The sequence below is a fragment of the Dendrobium catenatum genome, unplaced genomic scaffold (assembly GCF_001605985.2).
Source record: "Dendrobium catenatum unplaced genomic scaffold, ASM160598v2 fragScaff_scaffold_1574, whole genome shotgun sequence".
NCBI lineage: Eukaryota > Viridiplantae > Streptophyta > Magnoliopsida > Asparagales > Orchidaceae > Dendrobium > Dendrobium catenatum.
In genome coordinates, this window is record NW_021320036.1 from 1,516,506 (window position 1) to 1,538,639 (window position 22,134).

Here is a 22,134-nt window from a genome sequence, read left to right on the forward strand (position 1 = left end):
TATGCCAATCCAAATTAGGTAAAGGAAAACAATGGGGAGGGGACCTAGGGCCGGCAGGATGAAGGGATCTCGGGTATGGGGCCGGCGGCTAGGTGGGAATTATGTGGAGTTTGGTGGAGAGGGGGGAAAGGGCTTAGGGAAGGGAGGAACCATGGGTGTGGTGTTGGCCGGTGGTGGTGGAAAGAGAAAAGAAAGAATACAAAATAGAACCACGAACCCGACTTATCTACGTTGGTGGGTGATGCGTTGTTCTCCCTCTCCTAGGGATCTCTCTCCGATTTCTCAAGCTCTCACAAGAACTCATGCAAGGGAAAGAAATATTTTAATCAATCATTCATTAACTTTCAAAGAGAAACATAGGGGCTATAAATAGCCTCGTACATAAAACTCATAAATAAGAAAGACGACAATGCCCTCGGGGCTTATATATGAGATCCCTTAATAAAAGGGTACAATTAAAAACTAAATAAAACAAATACAATACGACATCATAAATAAGAAAATACATAAAACAAATCAAAAATACAATGACTCAATCGTGGCCGTAGATCGGCGGCCACGTTTCTGATAAACCTTCCATGATCTGATGTCCCCATCACATTGTCCTATTTATTATGCATGTGTCATCATAATCATATTAATTTTTTACCAAGTATTTCTTATTTTTTGAGGCATATGACCTATTTATTTTTCATTAGTTAACTTAATCATATTAATTCTTGTTAAACCTTTATCACATGATACTAGCATAAATAAGCATCATACATGCTTCTTATAGTTTCTCTGTTATGATTTAAACATGTTGATATGAGCAAATTGATTAATCTTATGAACCCCGCTATTTTTTATTTACTTGCAATTTTATTTATAACAAAAAAGATATGATGCGATAAAGATTGTATGATTTCGAAAATGTCAATTATAGCACATATAATGTAAAATGTGCATTTGCAAGAATGGTTGATTATTATGATTCAAGTTGGAGGAGAAATGATGTCCTGTGCAAGAGAGTTAGTCATTGAGTTTTCCTTTAAATTTGGGTTAGTGGTGTCAACCCGATATAGAATGGGAGATATAAGGCTATGGCATGATTTGGCTTAAGTGTCGCGTTAACTCACCTAACTATTCTCACTTATATGACTTGACATGATATTGTACCTAACATAATTTGATTGATATTAAGAAAAACATCACATAATATAGAATGATTAGCCAAAACACTTATTTTACAAAGTATATGCGTGGTGGTAGATACCTCTTATCACATTATATATAATAATATGAATTGCATAGAATATTTTTAATATTGCACGATACCTAAAACAATATATAACACTAAGATGATTTACTTTAATCATGATTTGCATTCTATATACAATATTTGCACTTGAGTACTAGTGTAGAGATTTATTTAATAAGCACATGTTTATTGTTATTGATATAATGGATATTGTCATACAACTTGTTTTTTATCTTTTGTATACTTAATATAGTTATAGTTTTACTATAATCTACTAAGTTATTTGCTCACTACTATCACATTTATATATTTTCAAAAAAAAAAGGTAAGGCTTCAATGTAGTAAGGTTGTTACTCTGTTGATATGGGTACACTTTCGTTATTTATAGATTTATTTTATAATCACGAGGTAAATGCAGTTTGTTGAAAATATATTAGAGCATAATGATTATATATATATATATATATATGATAATTTAAGTATTATTATTATATTTTGATAATTTAGTAGCTCTATGTTGTGTAACTAAGATAATATAAGAAATTCATTTCAAATGGATCTTGGATACTTTCATAACACACTCAATCTTATGTAACCTATTGTTGTAATATGGGTTATGTCAGGCTAGGTCGTGGCAATGATACTCACTATGCCTTGGCCCCTTGGGTGATTCTCATGCTCTAGATGTTACTTTAGATTCATCTTTTGAGTTAGTGCCTTCACTTGTCATTCATGGTTTGTTGGATAATCATTTTGCCTCTACTGCATCCCTGATATCAATAATATTTTGGATGTTGGGACTTTTGCAACCTCAAGAGTTATGCCTATGTTAGATAGATGTCAACCAAGTGAGGGTCCTTCTGTTAGACATTATTTCTTCTCCTTGAAAAATTATAATTGCGTTCACCAATGCTACATTTGAGTGCTCTAAAGTGGAGATGTTGATAGTTCAAGCTCGACCCAATCTCAAGATTATATCATAAAGTTATTTAGTTTAACAACTAAAAGGTTTGAGCAAGTATTTTCGCATCATAACACTAATTAAAAATAAAAATAAAAAAATCTTTCTTCATGATGAGGACATCCAACTGTGAAAAGTTTATCAAAGAAGAGGCCAAAGATCTACGACCATGATTGGACCACTTTATTTTTGAGTTATAATTTGTATTTGATTTATTTATGCATTTTTTTTCATTTTTACCCTCACTTGAGAGAGTAAGCTCATGTAACTCCATGGGGGCGCTTTCGTCTTTAGAGTTGTTATTGTATTTTGGCTAATTTATAACCCCTCCTCTTTGGAGGATGATGATTATGAAAATAAAATTCTGCACTTTGTATTTTGAGAGCTTGAGAGTTCTTTGAGAGTTGAAGGCCCTAGGTGAGGGCAACGTAATACTCATCAGCCGTAGGAAGCATCCGGGCTCGTGGCTCGACTCCACCGCATTATCTTGCTCATTCTTCTCCTAGGCCCCAAGTCCCCCCACCCCTCCCCATGGAAGGTCAATTAATTCAAATTTGAATTTATTTGAATTTGAAATTCCTTCTTTAAATAAGATGAGTTATATCAGGAAAGTTCCTCCAATCAAAGCCTTTTAAATTTGAATTTAAATTAGAGAGATAATTATATTAAAATCTCTTGACAACTCATTTAAGCCCCTTATTTCCCTCAAATCTTCATTAAAGCATGTGGGCCCCTCCCCTTCACCTCTTGGCCACCCCCTCCTCTCTCTCTCTCATCTAATTATTAGGCCCATTAAAGCTCCCCAATCAATCCATCAATTCCCCATCTAATTGCCCCCCCCTTTTTTTGGGAAATTCAATTTTCCCAATCACTTCCACCCTTTTAAAGCTGGAATTAAATTTCAGAATTTGGAGTTGATTTCCCTCCCTTAATCAACACACAAAATGATGAGGACATCGACGATCTACGGCTACGATCGTGTCTAGTTATTTTTGATATATTTTATGTATTAGATTTGTTTGTTATTTTTTCCTTTCTACCCTCACTCGAGGGCTTTGTCTTATATATGCCATAGGGGCAATTGTGTCTTTTTATTTCCCTTCTTGTATGTGGCTATTTAAGCCTTTTCCCTTCTCCTGGAGAGGGCAATGATGATAATGAATAAAAATTCCAGCTTTTGTTTACTATATCTCTTTGTGAGTTCTTAAGGAGGAGAAACCCTAGGAGAGGGCCAAACATCACCCGTCAGCCGCCGGTGGATTTCAAGACTCGCGGTTTGTAACCTTTGTTATTTTATTTCTTTGTCTTTATTCCCCTCCTTTCCCTACTTCCACCTCCGGCCACCATCGCCAAGCCAACCAAAACCACCGGCCACCCATACACCACCTTCCTTTTTCACCTCCACACCACCAAAACATCCTCCTCCCAATCCTTGCCATCGGCCCCTGACCACCTCCCCAACCACCGGCCTCCCCTACGTTCCCTCACCACCGGCCTCCCCTAGCCTCCACTAGCCGCCGGACCCTCCACTCAATTACGTTTGAATTTTAAATTTCCAAATTCAAATCTATATTAATTACTTTCCTAATTTATACCACTACTAATTTGGAAAGTATTAACATTTGAATTCAAATCTATATTTGAATTTCAAAAGCTTTAACTAATAGTAAACTCAAATTAGAAAACCTTTAAATTATATTAAATCTGAAATCAATCTCAGATTTAATGATAATCACTCATTAAATTCTTCCCGGACCAACATACATTGAACCTAGACTCTTTCCTCCCTTCTCTCTCCTGGCTGAAATCTCCCCGTAGACCCACCCCATTAATTGTCCCTAGATTAATTCTCCAATCAAACACCTAATCTCCCTCAGCCTTAGCTGCCTTCTCCAAGCCCCGTCCTCATGGTTTTCCCCCATTCCTAAAGTTTTGTCCGAATCCCTGGACACAACATGCATGTTGTCCAAAAATCCTAGACAACTCCATTGATGTCCAGGAAAAGTTCAGCTGTTGTCCTGGACTAATTACAAAATTCTGGAAAGATTCTAGTGGCTGTCCCGAACTTCTGAACCAGGAAAAATGCTCTCCTGCCCATTCGAAATAGGTCCATTGCTGCCCAGAATATCCCCAGTCACTGTCCAGAAGTATCTCAAGTGCCAAAATGTTGTCCCGGCCTTCATTGTTGCAGTCTAGACGTCCTTAGTTGATGTCCAGTCATTTTGGGTGACCTTCTATGGCTTTCCCTCTGTCCAGAAGGTCTCCAATCGCCATCCGTAAGGCTTCCAATCCTGAAGTTGGTGTCCACTCTTCCGCAAGCACATAATCGACCACACCGGAGCATCGTAACTCCTCTTCTTTGGGGTAAACTCTTCCTCCAATTCTCTTATCATCCTAGTTTATTTCTCAATCACGGTTATATTTTGATTCACAACGATCATGCTAATTCTTCCCCGCTAAAGCTTAGAAGAACTAGATAGTTGAGTGAGGGATTCTTGCATAGTGTCTAATCTCATTGTTAGTTTAGGAATTAACGTTGAAAACCACCCATGTATGCAATGTTAGATTAATTGACTATTTTACGATCTTAACTCCTACGTATGTGATTTAGTCTAAACTTGTTTTATCGTTTTATTGTTTTATCCTAGCGTTTAAATCGGCATAAGTTTTATTTAATATTGTTCACGAAATATAATGCATGCAAATTTCCTTAAGCAACTCATTTTCACATGATTGTTCTACATCATCTTGGTATCAGAGCATAGTTAGCATGTATTGCATGTGCTAGAAGTTCCTAGGAGTCTAGTTAACCTTTCCAAAACTCGTTTGCATGCATACCATTGCCTAATTAATTTAATTCAATGTTTTTCCTTGCTGCCCATTAAATTCCTGCACTGTTTACATCACTTTAAGTAAGTCTATTTCATTGTTTAAGTGTTGTCCTTGTCACAATAACATCCCTAGTTGTTTAGGTTACTTAAACAATCATTATAGCTTGCTGTCCAGAAATTTTCTGCAGCCTTTAGAGGACTTTTGGTGACCCTAACCTAGTGTTTAGGTGATGTCCACTTCCCAAAACCCATCCTAAACACCTAGGCATCTTCACCAACTACTGTGGTTTGTTGTCCACACAAAATCTGCGCCATTTAGTTGCATTAGGAGCATTTCATTTAGTGTCTTAGTGCTGTCCAAGCCTTAGCAACCTTCCTAAGTGACTAGGTTACTTAAACCACTAGTGTAGCTTGCTGTCCAAACAATTTATGCACCCTTTAGTGAGTTTAAGTGAGCCTAACTTAGTGCCTAAATAATGTCCCTTACACCCACTCTTCATTAAGCTTCACTTAACACTTTCCAATGGACCCAATCGGATTTCAAAAGAAGTTAGATGACCTCGTTAAACTAGTGGGTTCTATAACTAAAACTATGAATGATAAACATGATAACTCTCCCCACTCTAGGTACGTGCCCCATTCGTTCAATCATGCTAGCCGGAAGATGCCCCACACTGCTTATCAACCTAGACTTGAGCATAAGCCACAACAACCTCACTTAGAGTCACATTACCGTCTACCCACCTTTGATGGTTCCTCGGATCCTTTCTACTTTAGGGAATGGGTTACACAATTAGAGGACTATTTTGAATCACATGATATCCCTAAGTCCCACCAGGTTAGCATTGATGAGTCTCACTTGAAGGGTAGTGCTCGCCAATTTTGGATGAGGTTGGAAGATCATAAAGAGTCTCGTGGCGAATACACTACTTCAGATTGGAAAAATATGAGACGAGAACTTGGAGTAAAATATATTTCCCCTACTTGTGGTCAATCATTTGATTTTAAGATTAGGTCACCCCCTGTTCATGAAACTTTTGGGCACTACACTCTCAAGAACCCTACACGTGAAAGACAGTCTTACTCACATGTTACACTCCAATATGATATCGTGACTCTAGTCCTTACCAAGTGGCAGTTACTCAAGTCCCTACCTATTCAGTTACCCCTAAACCTGTTCGCCATACCACTCCCACTCATGTACCTAATCAGGGAGTGACCTCAACACCTAGTGACCTTCACCTTGAACACCACCCTGCCTCTTTTTTTGGGACAACCCGTGGACATCACTGTGGTCGAGCCCATCCCTTAGTAACATCATGGTTGTTTCCCCACCTTGTAGGTCTTCACTTAGCCTTGATGGCCGACCCTCTATTGGGTCTTCTGTTGGATCGATCCCATATGATTCCCCGCTTGGTCCGACTTCTAGCCATCCCAATCAACCTTTAGCCTCCCCAATACTTGACCCTGCAAGTGTAATTTTAATAAAGAAACGCATTAAAAAGAACAGGTTCCCTGAACCTGAGACTGAGTGCATCCATTTCGTGGATGCTAATGATATCACTGATAACGAAGAATTCTTTGAGGATGAGACTGAAGTATTACATTAGACTCCCTACATGATTTAAATCCTGATTTAGGAGAGCTAGAACCTTTAAACCTTGATACCTTAGCCCATCCTGATCCTAATCACATCAAGGATATCCCTTTGGATAAGGTCTGCATGAAGGATATTAATTTGATCTCGAACGAAACTGATATGACCTTGAACCCTTTGGAAATAAATTTAGAAGATTATGATGTAATTGACCCTGAACTTGATCCTACTGAGATTATTAATATGAATTCGGAAGACAGTAATTCGAATCTGAATAATTCTAAGCCTATTTTAAAAATTGAGCATCCTCGTGTTTTATTGGAGTCAATTTTAGGAGTTTCCCCTTTAGATTTGCATTTGAAAGAGTGTGTTTTTCTTGATTTGACTTATCTCACCACTCCTCGTACCGACTTTAATGTTAGAGAGAGTCTTAGCCCATACTTTCATGTCACCACTCTAACTATTATGCCCACTTCTGTTATGGATACCCTACCCCATTTCTTGAGTCTCATACCTGATGTTGACTCTTTAGGCCATCCCATTATAGTTGTGAGCCAGGACCCATCGTCTTATCACATTCCTGATTTCTCCATCATGCCCTCTATAGTCTTGTCCTCCCCTGTTAAGGACCATCACTCTCTTAGTTGGATACATTTGCTAGATTACCTTGTTGCCCCTAGGAGACTACCTGTGACCCTAGCTAAAACTCCCTATAGAAATGCCCTTTTAGCGAAGGATGTTTTCATTGCCCCTCCTACACTAGTTCCCTTAAACATGAAAATTTTACATCCTCTCCTTTTGTGACTGGTCAATCTTTAGTCCTATATATGTGTGCTTGTGAGTTAGTATGTTGTGTGTGTTTTTGTACTCTGTTGTCTTCCAAAATTTTCCTCTGTTTAAAATTTGTGTGTAAGTCCACATTTCATTTCATTCATCTTGCATATCAAATCTCTTACATCACATCATTCCCATATTATTTATCTTGTTGAGTCTTGAATTTTAGACATATAAAGTCGCATAGCACATGCCGCATTTACATCACATCCGATGACCTACTCAAGGAAATTGCACGCCTAATTGAACAAAACGATAATAATTACAGACTTCATGTTGAATTTAAACGGCAAGTTAAAACTTTTGAGGTTGGTGATTCAATGATGGTGCAGATTCGTCCGGCGCGGTTCCCACAAGGAACTGTAAAGGAAGTACATGCTAGAAGTGCGCGATTAGTTAAAATAGTCAATAAAATCAATGACAACGCTTACGTGGTGGATATGCTTGCAGAGTTTAAACTCCAAATCCACTTCAAATTAAACCTTGTGTGACTCCACCTTGTGAGAACCATAAAGCCTACCTCCACTCCCAAAAACATTCCCAAAATGCCTATAGCGGAGAAGGTTGACATGATTCCTAGTGATGACATTATTTTCACAAATGAGGGTGGACGAAGAACATATCTAATAAGGTGGAGAGGTACATCAGAGTTGGAGAATATATGGTCAGAGCGCGAGAAGATACAGCAGATCGACCCAGATACATGAGAGTTCTTGAGACACCCACTCGACGGAGTCGAGTTCTCTCCCACCTGGGGAGAATGATGAGGACATCGACGATCTACGTCTACGATCGTGTCTATTTCTTTTTGATATATTTTATGTATTAGATTTGTTTGTTCTTTTTCTCTTTCTACCCTCACTTGAGGGCTTTGTCTTATGTATGCCCTAGGGGCAATTGTGTCTTTTAATTTCCCTTCTTGTATGTGGCTATTTAAGCCTTTTCCCTTATCTTGGAGAGGGCAATGATGACAATGAATGAAAATTCCAGCTTTTGTTTACTAGATCTCTTTGTGAGTTCTTGAGGAGGGAAACCCTAGGAGAGGGCCAAGCATCACCCGTCAACGGCCGGTGGATTCCGGGACTCTCGGTTTGTAACCTTTGTTATTTTATTCCTTTGTCTTTATTCCTCTCATTTCCCTACTTCCACCTCCGGCAACCATCACCGAGCCAACCAAAACCACCGGCCACCCATACACCACCTTCCCTTTTTCACCTCCACACCACCAAAACATCCCCTTCCCAATCCTTGCCGCCGGCCCCTTACTACCTCCCCAACCACCGGCCTCCCCTAGCCTCCACTAGCCGCCGGACCCTCCACCCAATTACGTTTGAATTTTAAATTTTAAAATTCAAATCTACATTAATTACTTTCCTAATTTATCCCACTACTAATTTGGAAAGTATTAACATTTGAATTAATATCTATATTTGAATTTCAAAAGCTTTCCCTAATAGTAAACTCAAATTAAGAAACCTTTACATTATATTAAATCTGAAATCAAATTCAGATTTAATGATAATCACTCATTAAATTCTTCCCGGACCCACATACATTGAACCTAGACTCTTTCCTCCCTTCTCTCTCCTAGCTGAAATCTCCTCGTAGCCCCACCCCATTAATTGTCCCCAAATTAATTCTCCAATCAAACACCTAATCACCCTCAGCCTTAGCTGCCTTCTCCAAGCCTCATCACCATGGTTTTCCCCCATTCCTAAAGTTCTATCCAAATCCCTGGACACAACATGCATGCTGTCCAGAAATCCTAGACAACTCCATTGCTGTCCAGGAAAAGTTCAGCTGTTGTCCTGGACTAATTCCAGAATTCTGGAAAGATTCTAGTGGCTGTCCCAAACTTCTGAACCTGGAAAACTGCTGTCCTTCTCATTCGGAATTGGTCCATTACTGCCCATAATATCTCCAGTCACTGTCCAGAAGTATCTCAAGTGCCAAAATGTTGTCCCGGTCTTCATTGTTGCGGTCTAGACGTCCTTAGTTGTTGTCCAGTCATTTTGGGTGACCTTCTATGGCTTTCCCGCTGTCCAGAAGGTCTCTGATCGCCATCCGTAAGGCTTCCAATCTTGAAGTTGCTGTCCACTCTTCCGCAAGCACATAATCGACCACACCGGAGCATCGTAACTCCTCTTCTTTGGGGTAAACTCTTCCTCCAATTCTTTTATCATCCTAGTTTATTTTTCAATCGTGGTTATATTTTGATTCACAACGATCATGCTAATTCTTCCCCGCTAAAACTTAGAAAAACTAGAGAGTTGAGTGAGTGATTCTTGCATAGTGTCTAATCTCATTGATAGTTTAGGAATTCACGTTGAAAACCACCCATGTATGCAATGTTAGATTAATTTACTGCTTTACGATCTTAACTCTTTCGTATGTGATTTAGCCTAAACTTGTTTTATCCTAGCGTTTAAATCGGTATAAGTTTTATTTAATATTGTTCTCGAAATATTAGGCATGCAAATTTCCTTAAGCAACTCATCTTCACATGATTATTCTACATCACAAAATCCAAAATCAATTTCCCCTTTCCCTCCTAGCTTGGGCCACCCACTTAGCCCCATCACCTTCTCTATACTTCTCATATGCTTGATATTTCACCTACGGAGGAAGAAATAGATCCTCCTCCCTTGACAACTACATTCAAACTCCTCGAGCATTGTAACCCTTTAACGACGACAGGGAGTGTTTGTTCCAAAGCAAACCATAGATGAACATCGCCCCGATCTTGAAGAACATCGGAGCACAAGTTCAGAAACTTGATGGAGTTCCACATCAAGATTAGAAACTTGACGAAGGTGAACTGTCTTCCAACCCTTTTTCCTTTTAACTTCTTCTCGATCGTGGCATCATTATATGAAAGCTTCTCCGCTTAGCCGTTATGATGAGTATGTGTGAAGGATCTTAATAGTGACTAGTTTTATTGTTAATCGAGGAATTTCTTGAAACCCCCATGCTAAGCAAAGTTGGATTTACTTTGATTATTTTGTGCACCAAATTTATCTTGTAACCAATTTCCTACGCCTAATCATTGCTTTCTTGTTTTCCATCTATTGTTTAATCCGTAGGAAGTTTAATAACTATTATTGCTCCGTCACAAAGCGTGTAATTTCAAAGTTAATGCACTTGCCTATGTATGTAGTTCTACTTCACTTCATCTTCTCATATTTACTAAAGACGAAGCTAAACTTAAAATTTTCCCTAACAATTTTGATATTTTGGACTTAGCATGTGTCTAAATGTCAACATGCTTCCTAATTTTTGAACAGACGTTACTCGCTATGCTTTATGTTATCCAAATTCAATGCATTTTATTTTTCTTTTTATGATGGAGGTCCCTGTTACGCCTGGACCAGTCACAGTTAGACCGGTCCGATTCTACACCCGGCGGCCCAATGTTGAGCGGAACCAAGCAGAGGGAGGGGTGGAAGATGAGGTTTGCCCATGCATGCATTAAACAATTCGTTTGGAGGGAATTTTTGAATTAGAATGGTGTTTAGGGAATTTGTATCATTCATTCATCTTTAATTAGGGAGTAATGAGGGAATTAGGAATTATCTTGAATTTGAATGTATTTTTGAGATTTAGGGTTTGTAGTTTGGGCTCTTGGCGTTGTCGGAGATTTGGAGAGTTATTCCTTCCTCTCGAATTGAAGGAAATTGTATCTTTGTTTATTTTTTTGAATCTACTTGTGAAATAGAATCGCTCTAGTGGTTTTCCTACAAGTTTTCTCTCTTTTTCCACTGTTTCTAGCTGTTTTACAGTGGTGAACAGCAATTTTACTTGTTGTGATACTTGATTTTGGTTAGGTTTGCTTGTGGACACAAGTATTTCCTATGAAATTGGTATCAGAGCATCGATTTGGGACCTTAGGCGGCTGAAATCCTGATTTTTCAGCGAGCTTTTGGCTTCCGGAAGTGAGTTACTAGAGATCCGTGGGGAAGAACGATGGTCGGAAAGAAGGTAGAAGTCTTAGAAAGCGAAGTCGGACAATTGAAATCCGATTGGGAGGGAAGATTTTTCTATTTTCAAAATCAAATCACCTCCAACAATGAAAGGCTGGAGGGGAAGTTCACCGTGATGGAAGAAATGCTAAAAAAAATTACTTGAGATGAAGACAAATCCAACGACATCGGAAGCAAGAGAGATCACCGGAGGCCATGGCGTAGGAGGGAATTCGAACCCGTTTAGGGGGAGGAGAAATCCGGAAGTGGAGATCCATGAGGGAGAGGACGACATGCCAACTCTAGAGCCACTTTCTAGAGAGAACATGAGTCTAGGAAATGACCGAAGGGATGCTGATTTCCGAGCGAGGAGGGATGATTTTCATCGCCGAGTGGCTGATTTTGAAGGGAGAAGAGGGGAATATGATGAAGGGTTCGGGTATAACCGTCGGAGGGAAGATCGTGACAGTTGGGGAGCGCCACCTTTCCGAGGAATGGGAGGTTATGGAGGATTCAGAGGAAATGGGGGAGACCCACGGGTGAGGAAGCTGAAGATGCCCGTCTTTGAGGGGGAAGACGGCCATAGTTGGATCTACAAGGTGGAGCGTTACTTCGCTGTCAATGGGTTGACAAAGGAAGAAAAGCTGACGGCGGCAAGATTGTGTTTGGAAGGAAAAACCTTGGCCTGGTATCAGTGGCGTGATAGGAGGGAGCCCATCCGGAGCTAGAGAAAGTTCAAGGATTACTTATTGAAGCGTTTCCGAGCCCATGTGGGAGGAGACTTCTACGAACAATTCTTTGCTCTGACTCAGGAGGGGACCGTGGCAAACTACCGGGACAAGTTCGAGTACTTGGCTAGTAGATTGGATCACATTTCAGAGTCAGCCCTGGAAGGGAACTTCATGAAGGGGCTAAAACCGGAGATCCAAACAGCAGTTAGGGTGCTTGAGGGAACTATTCTGGGGGATCATGCAAGATGACTACTACCTTATTACCATCGAAAGGGGCAGTGCCAGGAAGTCTGAAGGAAGCAGCAAAGGAGAAAACTGGAGGGGGGAATGAGGGACAATTCAAAAAGCTGACAGAGAAGGAGATGCATGATAAGAAAGCAAAGGGGTTGTGCTTCAGATGTGATGAGAAATACATGCCGGGGCATAGGTGCAAGAACCGAACTCTTCAGGTTCTCCTTGTCTGTGAAGACAGGGAGGGAGGTGGGAGCAGATCTGAAGAAGAGGAGGAGAAGCTACACCTGGATGTGACAGAAGTCTCTCTAAACTATGTAGTGGGATTCACCCCGAGTCACACTATAAAAGTGAGAGGAGAGATAGCTGACCGCGAGGTGGTGGTGTTGATTGACAGTGGGGCAACCCACAATTTCATTTCCAAACAAATCGTTGAGCTGTTGGGAATGGAGTTAGTGGATACCAGAGGCTATGGGGTGATGATGGGCACGGGAAAAGTGAAAATGGGTAGAGGAGTTTGTAGAGAGGTTGTGCTGAAGATTCAAAGAATCCAAGTGAAGGAGGACTTCCTTCCTTTGGAATTGGGGAGCACTGACGTCATCATGGGGATGAAGTGGTTGCAAACATTGGGGGAGACCAAGATCAATTGGGGGACACTGAGGATGGAGCTGGTGGTGGGGGGGGAGAAGAAGGATGATCCAGGGTGATGCCGAGTTGATCAAGGTAGGGGTTTCTTTCAAATCCCTGATCAGAACCCTTCAAGAGGAGAGAGGAGGCTACTTAGTGGAGTTGCACCACCTGGAAGGGATCAGATTATCAGATTAAAGGAAGAAGGCAATGTTCCACCTACAATGCAGCTGCTCATACACCAGTTCAGCGAGGTCTTTCAACCTCCCCAAGGTTTACCTCCTCAGAGGGAGTTGGAACATGCAATTACTTTGAAAGAAGGGGAGACACCGATCAGCGTCCACCCTTACCGTTACCCATAGATTCAGAAAGATGAGATTTAGAAGTTGATCCGGGAAATGCTGGAGGCAGGGATCATTAGACCCAGCGTCAGCCCTTTTTCTAGTTCAGTTCTCCTGGTCAAGAAGAATGATGGGAGTTGGAGATTTTGTGTGGATTACAGGGGTCTGAAAAAGGGCACTGTACCAGACAAGTTCCCAATTCCGATGATTGATGAACTGCTGGACGAGCTGCATGGGGCAATGATGTTTTCCAAGCAGGACTTAAAATTCGGATACCACCAGATCAGAATGAGAGAGGCAGATGTTCCAAAGACAGCGTTCAGGACACATGAAGGATATTATGAATTCCTGGTAATGCCCTTTGGGTTAACCAACACTACTGCTACATTTCAGTCCTTGATGAACAAGGTGTTCAAGCAGTACCTCAAGAAGTTTGTCCTGATCTTCTTTGATGACATTCTGGTATACAGCAAGATTGGGGAGGAGCACTTGGAACAACTGAGGATGGCCTTAAAAGTACTACATGAGCATCAGCTGAGAGCCAACCTAAAGAAATGCAGTTTTGCTCAGCCCAGTGTAGAATATTTGGGACATGTGGTTTCCCAAGGAGTGGCGGCGGACCAAACCAAAATTGAGGCAATGCAGAAATGGCCACTACCTAGGAACCTAAGAGAGTTGAGGGGTTTCCTAGGATTGACTGGCTATTACAGTAAGTTCGTGAAGGGGTATGATACCATTGCATGGCCCTTGACTGAGCAATTGAAGAAAGACAACTTCTCCTGGGGAGATGCATCAATCCAAGCCTACGAGAGGTTCAAGAAAGCCATCACCACTATTCCTGTTCTAGCCCTTCCAGATTTCAGCCAGGCCTTTGTTGTAGAGATCGATGCGTCAGGATATGGGTTGGGAGCAGTGTTGATGCAGAATCACGGGCCTGTAGCATACTTCAGTCAAGTGCTATCAACCAGAGCAAGACTGAAGTCAGTGCACGAGAGGGAGCTGATGGCGATTGTCTTAGCCATTCAGAAGTGGAACCCCTATCTTTTGGGTCGACAGTTCATTGTCCGAACTGATCAGAGAAGTTTAAAGTACCTCTTGGATCAAAGGATGGTGACTGAGGAGCATCAGCGGTGGCTATCCAAACTTTTTGGCTACGATTTCGAGATCCAGTACAGGCCTGGTTTGAAAAATAAAACAGAAGGCGTCCTATCCAGATGTGTGGGGGAGCTCCAGGAGTTAGCTCTGTCTGTACCCTTGATAGCCGACTAGGGGGGGTGGGGGCCATCAAGGAAGAGAGCAGGTTGGATGAAAATTTGGGAAAGATCAAGGAGGATATGAGGAAAGACAAGAGTAGCCATCCTTATCACGGGAGGTTTGTGATGCCACGAACTTCCATACATATTCCCCACTTGTTGCAGGAGTTCCATGGCAGCGCAGTTAGAGGTCATTCAGGAGTGCAGAAGACATACAAGAGGTTAGCAACTGAACTCTACTGGAAGGGGATGCATAAGGATGTGGAGGATATGGTGGCAAGGTGTGAGGTGTGTCAGAGATGGTAAACCGGAGCTTGGAGACATATTTGAGGTGTTTTGCTTCGGAAACACCATGGAAGTGGGCTCAATGGTTACCATGGGCGAAGTACTGGTACAACACCTCATACCATTCTGCTTCTCAGATGACCTTGTTCAAAGTGTTGTATGGGAGGGACCCCCACACCTAGTGCACTATGGGAGAGGAAGTATACCTATCTCTTCAGTTGAACAATACCTAGAGGAAAGAGACTTGTGTTGGAGGAATTGAAGAAACATCTGAGAAGAGCACAACAAATCATGAAGAAGCCAGCAAATACACACAGGAGAGACATACAATATGAAGTAGGGGAGAAGGTGTACTTGAAGCTAAGGCCCTACATGCAAAAATCAGTGGCTAACAGGAGGAACGAGAAGTTGGCTTCGATGTACTTTGGTCCCTATGAGATCTTGGGGAAGATTGGAGCAATGGCGTATCGTCTGAAGTTACCCTACTTCGCTACCATACACCCGATGTTTCATATGTCACAGCTGAAAAGAGCACTTGGAGAGCATGCAGCTAGTGTGGAATTACCAACATCATTGACAGAGGATTTGGAGGTGGTCATGGAACCCGTGGAGCTGGAAGGGGTAAGGTTGGATAAAAAGGGAAACAAAGAGGTGTTGATCAAATGGAAGGATCTCCCCGACTACGATGCCACTTGGGAGCCCTATGAGATGGTGAAGCAGTAGTTCCCGTACTTTCACCTTGAGGACAAGGAGAATCTTTGGGAGGGGAGTAATGTTACGCCTGGACCGGTCCAGTTCTACACCCGGCAGCCCAATGTCGGGCGTAACCAAGTAGAGGGAGGGGCGGAAGATGAGGTGGGCCCAGGCATGCATTAAACAATTCATTTGGAGGGAATTTTTGAATTGGAAGGGTGTTTAGGGAATTTGTATCATTCATTTAGCTTTAATTAGGGAGTAATGAGGGAAATTAGGGATTATCTTGAATTTGAATGTATTTTTGAGATCTAGGGTTTGTAGTTTGGGCTCTTGGCGTTGCCGGAGATTTGGAGAGTTATTCCTTCCTCTCGAATTAAAGGAAATTGTATCTTTGCTTGTTTTCTTGAATCTACTAGTGAAATACAATCGCTCTAGTGGTTTTCCTACAAGTTTTCTCTCTGTTTTCCACTGTTTCGGGCTGTTTTACTGCTGTGAACAGCAGTTTTCCTTGTTGTGGTACTTGATTTTGGTTAGGTTTGCTTGTGGATACAAGTATTTCCTATCAGTCCCGGCAACTGTTAGATCTTGTAACATTTTTAATGGTTGGTTCTAAATTTTGTTAATTGAGAAAGAAAAAAGATGGCATGCAGTTAATCTCCTCTCTTACAAATTGAAGTAAGTTTCGAATATGAATATTGTACCATAGAATACTCAACTAAACTAGTTTATATCCATTTAACTTGAGGCCCAAATAAATTTTTACATATTAATATCCAAGCCGAAAAGTAACAATAATGTCTATAGAAAGCCGAGGAAGAATTTAATAGGTCTCAAAACAGATCATGCAAACACCAAGCATAACTAGATTGCAGACCATACAGTGCAACATATGCTCAATAATGAGAAAAAATAACATCAGCAAGAGATTACTTTGTAATGGCAATTCATACCTGTGCAGAGTGTAAAGGTTGCGAACACTTCTATCAGCATCAGGAGAAAGGTATTTTCCATCGTCCCTATCAAGGTCTAGCTGCAATGGGAACTCATATCTATCATTTATCTGCATAAGAATATCAATTTATTAACTAGTAAGAGTTCAATAATATATCACAAAAAATTTAGCAAAATATCTCTATGCAACAATCTATACCACATTACATGAAAAATATTGGAATTCATTATTGAAGAAAGGTAACCATGTATAACAGAGGATTGAAGATCATATCAATATGAAGGATAGATTAAACTAACATGAGAGAATTAAAAAAAAAAGGAATGTACCAAAGTTAACAAGGAAATAAGTGTTCAAAAAAGACATGCAAGTTAGATTTAACATCAAGCACCAGTCAACAGGAATAATTGAGAATGATATTCATAAAATTGAGAATGATGATTCATTAAACCGATCAGAAATAATTGGATAAGAATTTTGATGATGATGTATATTCCTTTTATTAGTTATTTTAATGTGAGCCTGAAATAAAGCCATTGCTCAGCAATTGGAATATCTTAAGCAAGTTCATCTGCATATATCATCCTGTCCCCTGATGCATTTTTTAGTTAATTAAATCTTAACGTAGACACACCAGAAAATTTGACAAAACTAAGCAAAAACATTATCAAGAAGAATAGCACTTATCAAAAAACACACCTTTACCATTGTATCCCTCATATAATCATACTCAAAGCGTTTTAGCTGGAGTTGCAAAACCGGAGGGAAGTCGATAAAGAGTACACCCTTCTTAGCATCCTGAAATTAATATGATGGCAGCTGACAAATTAAGTAATTAAGATAAACGTGGAAATATATATGAAGCAGAGTAGCACAAAGGCTATAAATATTATAAGCACAATGAGCATGCTTTATTTTCCATCAAATACAAATATAGGTATACTCGTTACCTTCACTATGTCATAGCTAATCTTATTTCAAAATGGGCATGTTTCAACGTTATGAACAATAGGGAAAATGTTGTGTTTGCTATATTAAGCAAAGGTTCGAGATCATAAAGACACAAAATTATACTTCATACAAATTTTCCAGCTATTTTGTGCATCAAGCATGTTCTTTTGAATATTTCATCATTACTACACATTATTTGTTTATAGCTGAACTAGTTTTTATTCAGAGTGAAAAAAGGGCAAAAAAATCAATATAGAAAACGCAGCATAAACCTATAATCTGTCATATACTGATTTGTAAACATCAAGGTGATGCAAGACTAAAATGTTTTAATTAAATGTGATAAGAATTTGCACGATCTCTTGAATAAAATAATTATGATTAAAACTTTTAGTGATCAAAACGACAAAAGAAAACAAGAGAGGAGTGCCTACATTTAGGCTAAGCTGCTTGTCAAATGCTTGATTTATCAAAATAACGTAGAATATCAATAACATGCAAATTAAGTAGCTTTCAAATAAAATCCCTATGCTAACAATAAGATTAGAAGCATATAGGCTAAACTCAATTCCTACAATTACTAAGCTTGGCAGAGACAGGCGAAAAAGACCTTCATGAATCAAATCAAACTACAAGAGAAAGTTAAACCACGAAAATACGAGTAGGAAGATTGGAAAACCTTTGTCACGGTTTGGATGTAATCCTCCACTGAGGTTGGTTATGAAGGCCGGCGGCTTGGGTGGTGAGGTGGGGTTAGGTGGCCAGCTGCTATGTGATGAAGGGAAAGGGAAAATAGATAAGAAGAAGAACTACGAACCCGGCCATCTTCAAGATTGGTAGGTGATCTAAATTCCCTCTCCAAGGGACCTCGCTCCAATCTCTCAAGCTCTCATAAGAACTCAAACAAGGGAAAAAAATTTTATGATTCAATCATTAACCTTAGAAGAGAAACATGAGGGCTATAAATAGCCTCATACAAAAGGACTCAAAATAAAAAAGGCCACAATGCCCTTAAGGCTTACATACGACCTCCCTTAAGTAAGGAGCAAAACGGAAAAACAAATACAACATAAATAATAAGAGCCAAATAACATAATAAAAGACAAATACATGAAATGACTCAAAAATACATCGACTCGATCGTGGCCGTAAATCGACGGCCACGCCTCTGATATACTTTCCATGCTCTGATGTCCCCATCACTAGGCTTCTTCATCCTTTTCAGTTATTGAATTTTGCACAACTCACAAACATCCACAACAATTTCAAAGTCGCGTGAATTACAATTTCAGCATGGGAAGTGAATTTCACATAAAAGTTAATTATATGGCATGATCGTTGCCTACGGAATTCTGATTGGGCCTTTCACAAAAAAAAAAATACATATTTCAGTTTAGAAATTCTAGAAAAGGATAATTTCCTCTGAGCTAAAAATCCCTCACAGAGAAAAGTTTATATAAAGGCTGAGATGAAATTTATGGCAAAGAAGTAACTGACCTGTAAACCATATTGTTCTGCCTGATACTTGTTGTCTCCTTCAAGACGCTCAACTTCAACATACTTATCAAAGGAAGCATAAACATCACGACAGCCTTTGACATCAAGTTGAAGGTCTAAAGAAGATTCAGAACAGCATTTAATGAAACAGTATAATCACATTATGATTCGGTTCAAAAACAAAAATCACAAATGTTTTTATAGTTCCAAAATATATGTATGAACTCAATTAAAATTACCATAGAATGACTCTTTCCGCCTTGATTTGTAATCGACATTAATACACTCAATATAGTTCATGTGGTGACCTTCGAATAATTGTTGTATAGTGCCCTCAACAACAGTTCCCTAAAATATGCAAATTAGCATGCAACTTCCAAAATCAAAGATAAATGTAAGTACATTATTGACCTCAAACCTTCATCTTATCTTCCAGCTTCTCACAAAGAACCCTATTAAGTTCTTGCACATCATGCTGCATGAATGAATCATATGTATCCCATCCAAATGATTTTGTCAACTCTTTCGTAGCAACACTACTATCACTGTACTGAAGCTTATAAAACAAACTCTGAAGAGCCAAAGGGATGCTTCCGGAAGGAATATCATTCTCAGTCGTAGGCATATGGTACACAGCCTAAGAAACATGTATTAAAGTGGTTTCTTTTCCGTTGAATAGGTATCACTTACAACAAAATCAATGTAAAATACAGAATTGTACCTTTCTGAAATATGGAATATGGTACAAAGTTTGGAGAAGAGAGTTCATATAACATGTGGCACCTTGATTCTTCAGACCAACGTAACCTGTTTCCTTTTTTGAGTCATAAGTCCAATAATCAACCACTTTGCGAACAACAACCTCAGCTTCAACCACCACTACATCATTTACAAGATAGCCTCTAAGTGGGTCATATAGATCACTAAGGGGCATAAATGAAGTAAATCCCCAATCACTTTCCCGTGAATTGAATTGGTGCTGAGTATCTGCCATATAAAAATGGGCACAAAGACAATGATAGCTGAATATATAAAGTAAGACAATTTCATCTACAGAGAGATAGTAGAAAAGCACGCCTTTAGATGATAACTTCTCAGTTAATGCCAAAAGATAATAACAAATCAAGTAAACGCTAAACCATAGTGCTGTCCCATGCCAGAGCAAACATGTGTGCGTAGGGTGGGAGGCCTGAGCGTGGCAAGCAAATGCTAATTGTTGTAAGGGATAAAATGAGTTAAATATAGTGATAAATTTTTCTAGAAAGTTACAACAGTAAGGTTAATTTAATTCCATATGCAAGTACACTCTTTGTACTTTGTCTTCATCATTTAAATGTTATTTGAAATCATCTAAATTACTAATTTTTTAACAGATTCAACTTGCATTTATATGGCTACTCGTTTAGATGGCCCCACCCTGAATGAATTTAATTTCGAGTCAACCTTAAACTGATATTTTCACTTTCAAGTTGGACCAAACTGGCTCTTACTCGACTTGATACCATCCTTATCATATTTTATAAATTAAAGCTAGAAAAATAAAAGTGTTTCCAGGGATTATGGATTTACACGGAGGAAGGTGAAGTATTGTTGTAGCTAGAGTAGTGGAGTGGTTTTAATCCTCTTTGTTAAAAGGTTAATCAAAGTAAAAACAGGAATAATTTGACCATAAAAATGATCTTTAATGAAATTTTGGCTGAGAAACTGCACCCACTTATTACTATGCAGGGCCACTTCTAGTACCATCAAAATGAAATATTGTGAACTGATGATAGCTCTGGACAAGCATAGTGCACCACCAATTTGTTTTTGCATATATGCATTTGCATTTCAGTTTCAACGTTTAATCCAAACAAACAAATGGGAAAATGTCCAACAAGTGCTTAACAATAGGGGTTCAATGTTCAACATGTTAAATTAGTTGTCATCCGCCACTCTATCAGCCTTGCTCCCAAAAAAACAAGTTGATTCAAAAAATTGCAGCGCATATTGGTGATAATGGGCACGATTCAAGTTTGGCATGTTTGAGAACACAGAATATACTTCTTCTGCAACCTTCTGGAATCCACTCAAAAACCTGCTTAAAAAAATCTGAACCTCCCCCCCACCTCCTTGCATACCTTTTCTTATAGTATACTTGATGTTCGGTTGATTGATCACAGCAAGACTAAACTGTGCATATCTACTCCACGCATATGGCAAATTAGCTGAATCAGCAACATCCAGGTACATAGACAGGTGATCTACATTGTTTCCCTTTGGAAATATCAAAATTCTCCTATCATTATAACCAATGCAAAAAAAAAATCAGAGTATTTTTTTCCTCTGCAACGAACAGTGAGAGCAACAAGAATAAAGCCAAAATACAAATAGAAGAAGATACCATTTATAGCCACCAACAATGAAAGTCTCGGAGTAATGTTTCTTAACGCTTAACCTTGAGAAATTCTCAATCGTCCACGTGAATCGAGATGACGGGGGGTCCTCCAACTGCTGATTCTCAGCAGTGCTGGCAGCTTCCGCTGGAACAACTAAAAACGGAAGAATAATGACAAGCAGCATAACCCAAATTAAAACAAAGGACAACGTCTTAAGCAACAAAATCATCAACTTCAATGATGCCGATCCATCAAGAGCTCAATTACCCATGACAGCAATTCCGACTCACCTTCCATGGGCTGGGGAGCTTCCGGGAACTCTGAGTGGGGAACTAGCATCTCTTCTTCTTCTTTCTGCAAGAAACCAAGGACTACTCAGTACTTAGATCCCGTAAAACCCCAACGCCCATAACCCAATCGAAGCCCTAAAACCCAAGCACGGACGAAATGGATATCAATCAATCAGATTCACCGGGATCCCCAACGCGCATGGAGAACGAGGGATTAAGGAGATAAGAAAGAGATCGCAGGGTGTAACGAACTAATGAGTGGAATGTTAATGAGGAGATGAAAGGCGAAAGGAGTTTAAGATAAGTACGTCAATGAGGGGTGGAGTCACCACAGTCATGGATGAGATGGGAGAGGCGGCTGCGAAGATTCCGATCTTGTGAAGGTGGTAGAGGAGGCGGTTAGCCGGAGAAGGAAGGGGCCGAGGGGTTCTGAGAAGCGAATGAAGGGACACCGGTCACGCCACCGAGAAAACTGAAAAG

The 22,134-nt window shown here is 39.8% G+C and overlaps 1 protein-coding gene across 3 annotated transcripts in view; it reads right to left on the reverse strand.

The window, feature by feature from the left end:
- Positions 1 to 22,134, reverse strand: part of LOC110108183 (ubiquitin carboxyl-terminal hydrolase 12) — a 92,282-nt gene extending 70,148 nt beyond the window's left edge. Inside the window, exons 1-10 of one of the 3 annotated variants that reach the window (XM_020838714.2) lie at positions 21,963 to 22,134; positions 21,655 to 21,718; positions 21,370 to 21,508; positions 21,107 to 21,264; positions 19,708 to 19,973; positions 19,405 to 19,623; positions 19,226 to 19,334; positions 18,987 to 19,102; positions 17,238 to 17,336; positions 16,537 to 16,646 (exon numbers count right to left, since the gene is read on the reverse strand). In XM_020838714.2, coding sequence (XP_020694373.1) covers positions 16,537 to 16,646; positions 17,238 to 17,336; positions 18,987 to 19,102; positions 19,226 to 19,334; positions 19,405 to 19,623; positions 19,708 to 19,973; positions 21,107 to 21,264; positions 21,370 to 21,508; positions 21,655 to 21,718; positions 21,963 to 21,992 — 1,310 coding nt within the window. In that variant the 5' untranslated portion in view covers positions 21,993 to 22,134. Of the gene's footprint in view, positions 1 to 16,536; positions 16,647 to 17,237; positions 17,337 to 18,986; positions 19,103 to 19,225; positions 19,335 to 19,404; positions 19,624 to 19,707; positions 19,974 to 21,106; positions 21,265 to 21,369; positions 21,518 to 21,654; positions 21,719 to 21,962 lie in introns of all 3 variants that reach the window. The other 2 variants (XM_028700694.1, XM_020838713.2) reach the window with 2 other exon arrangements.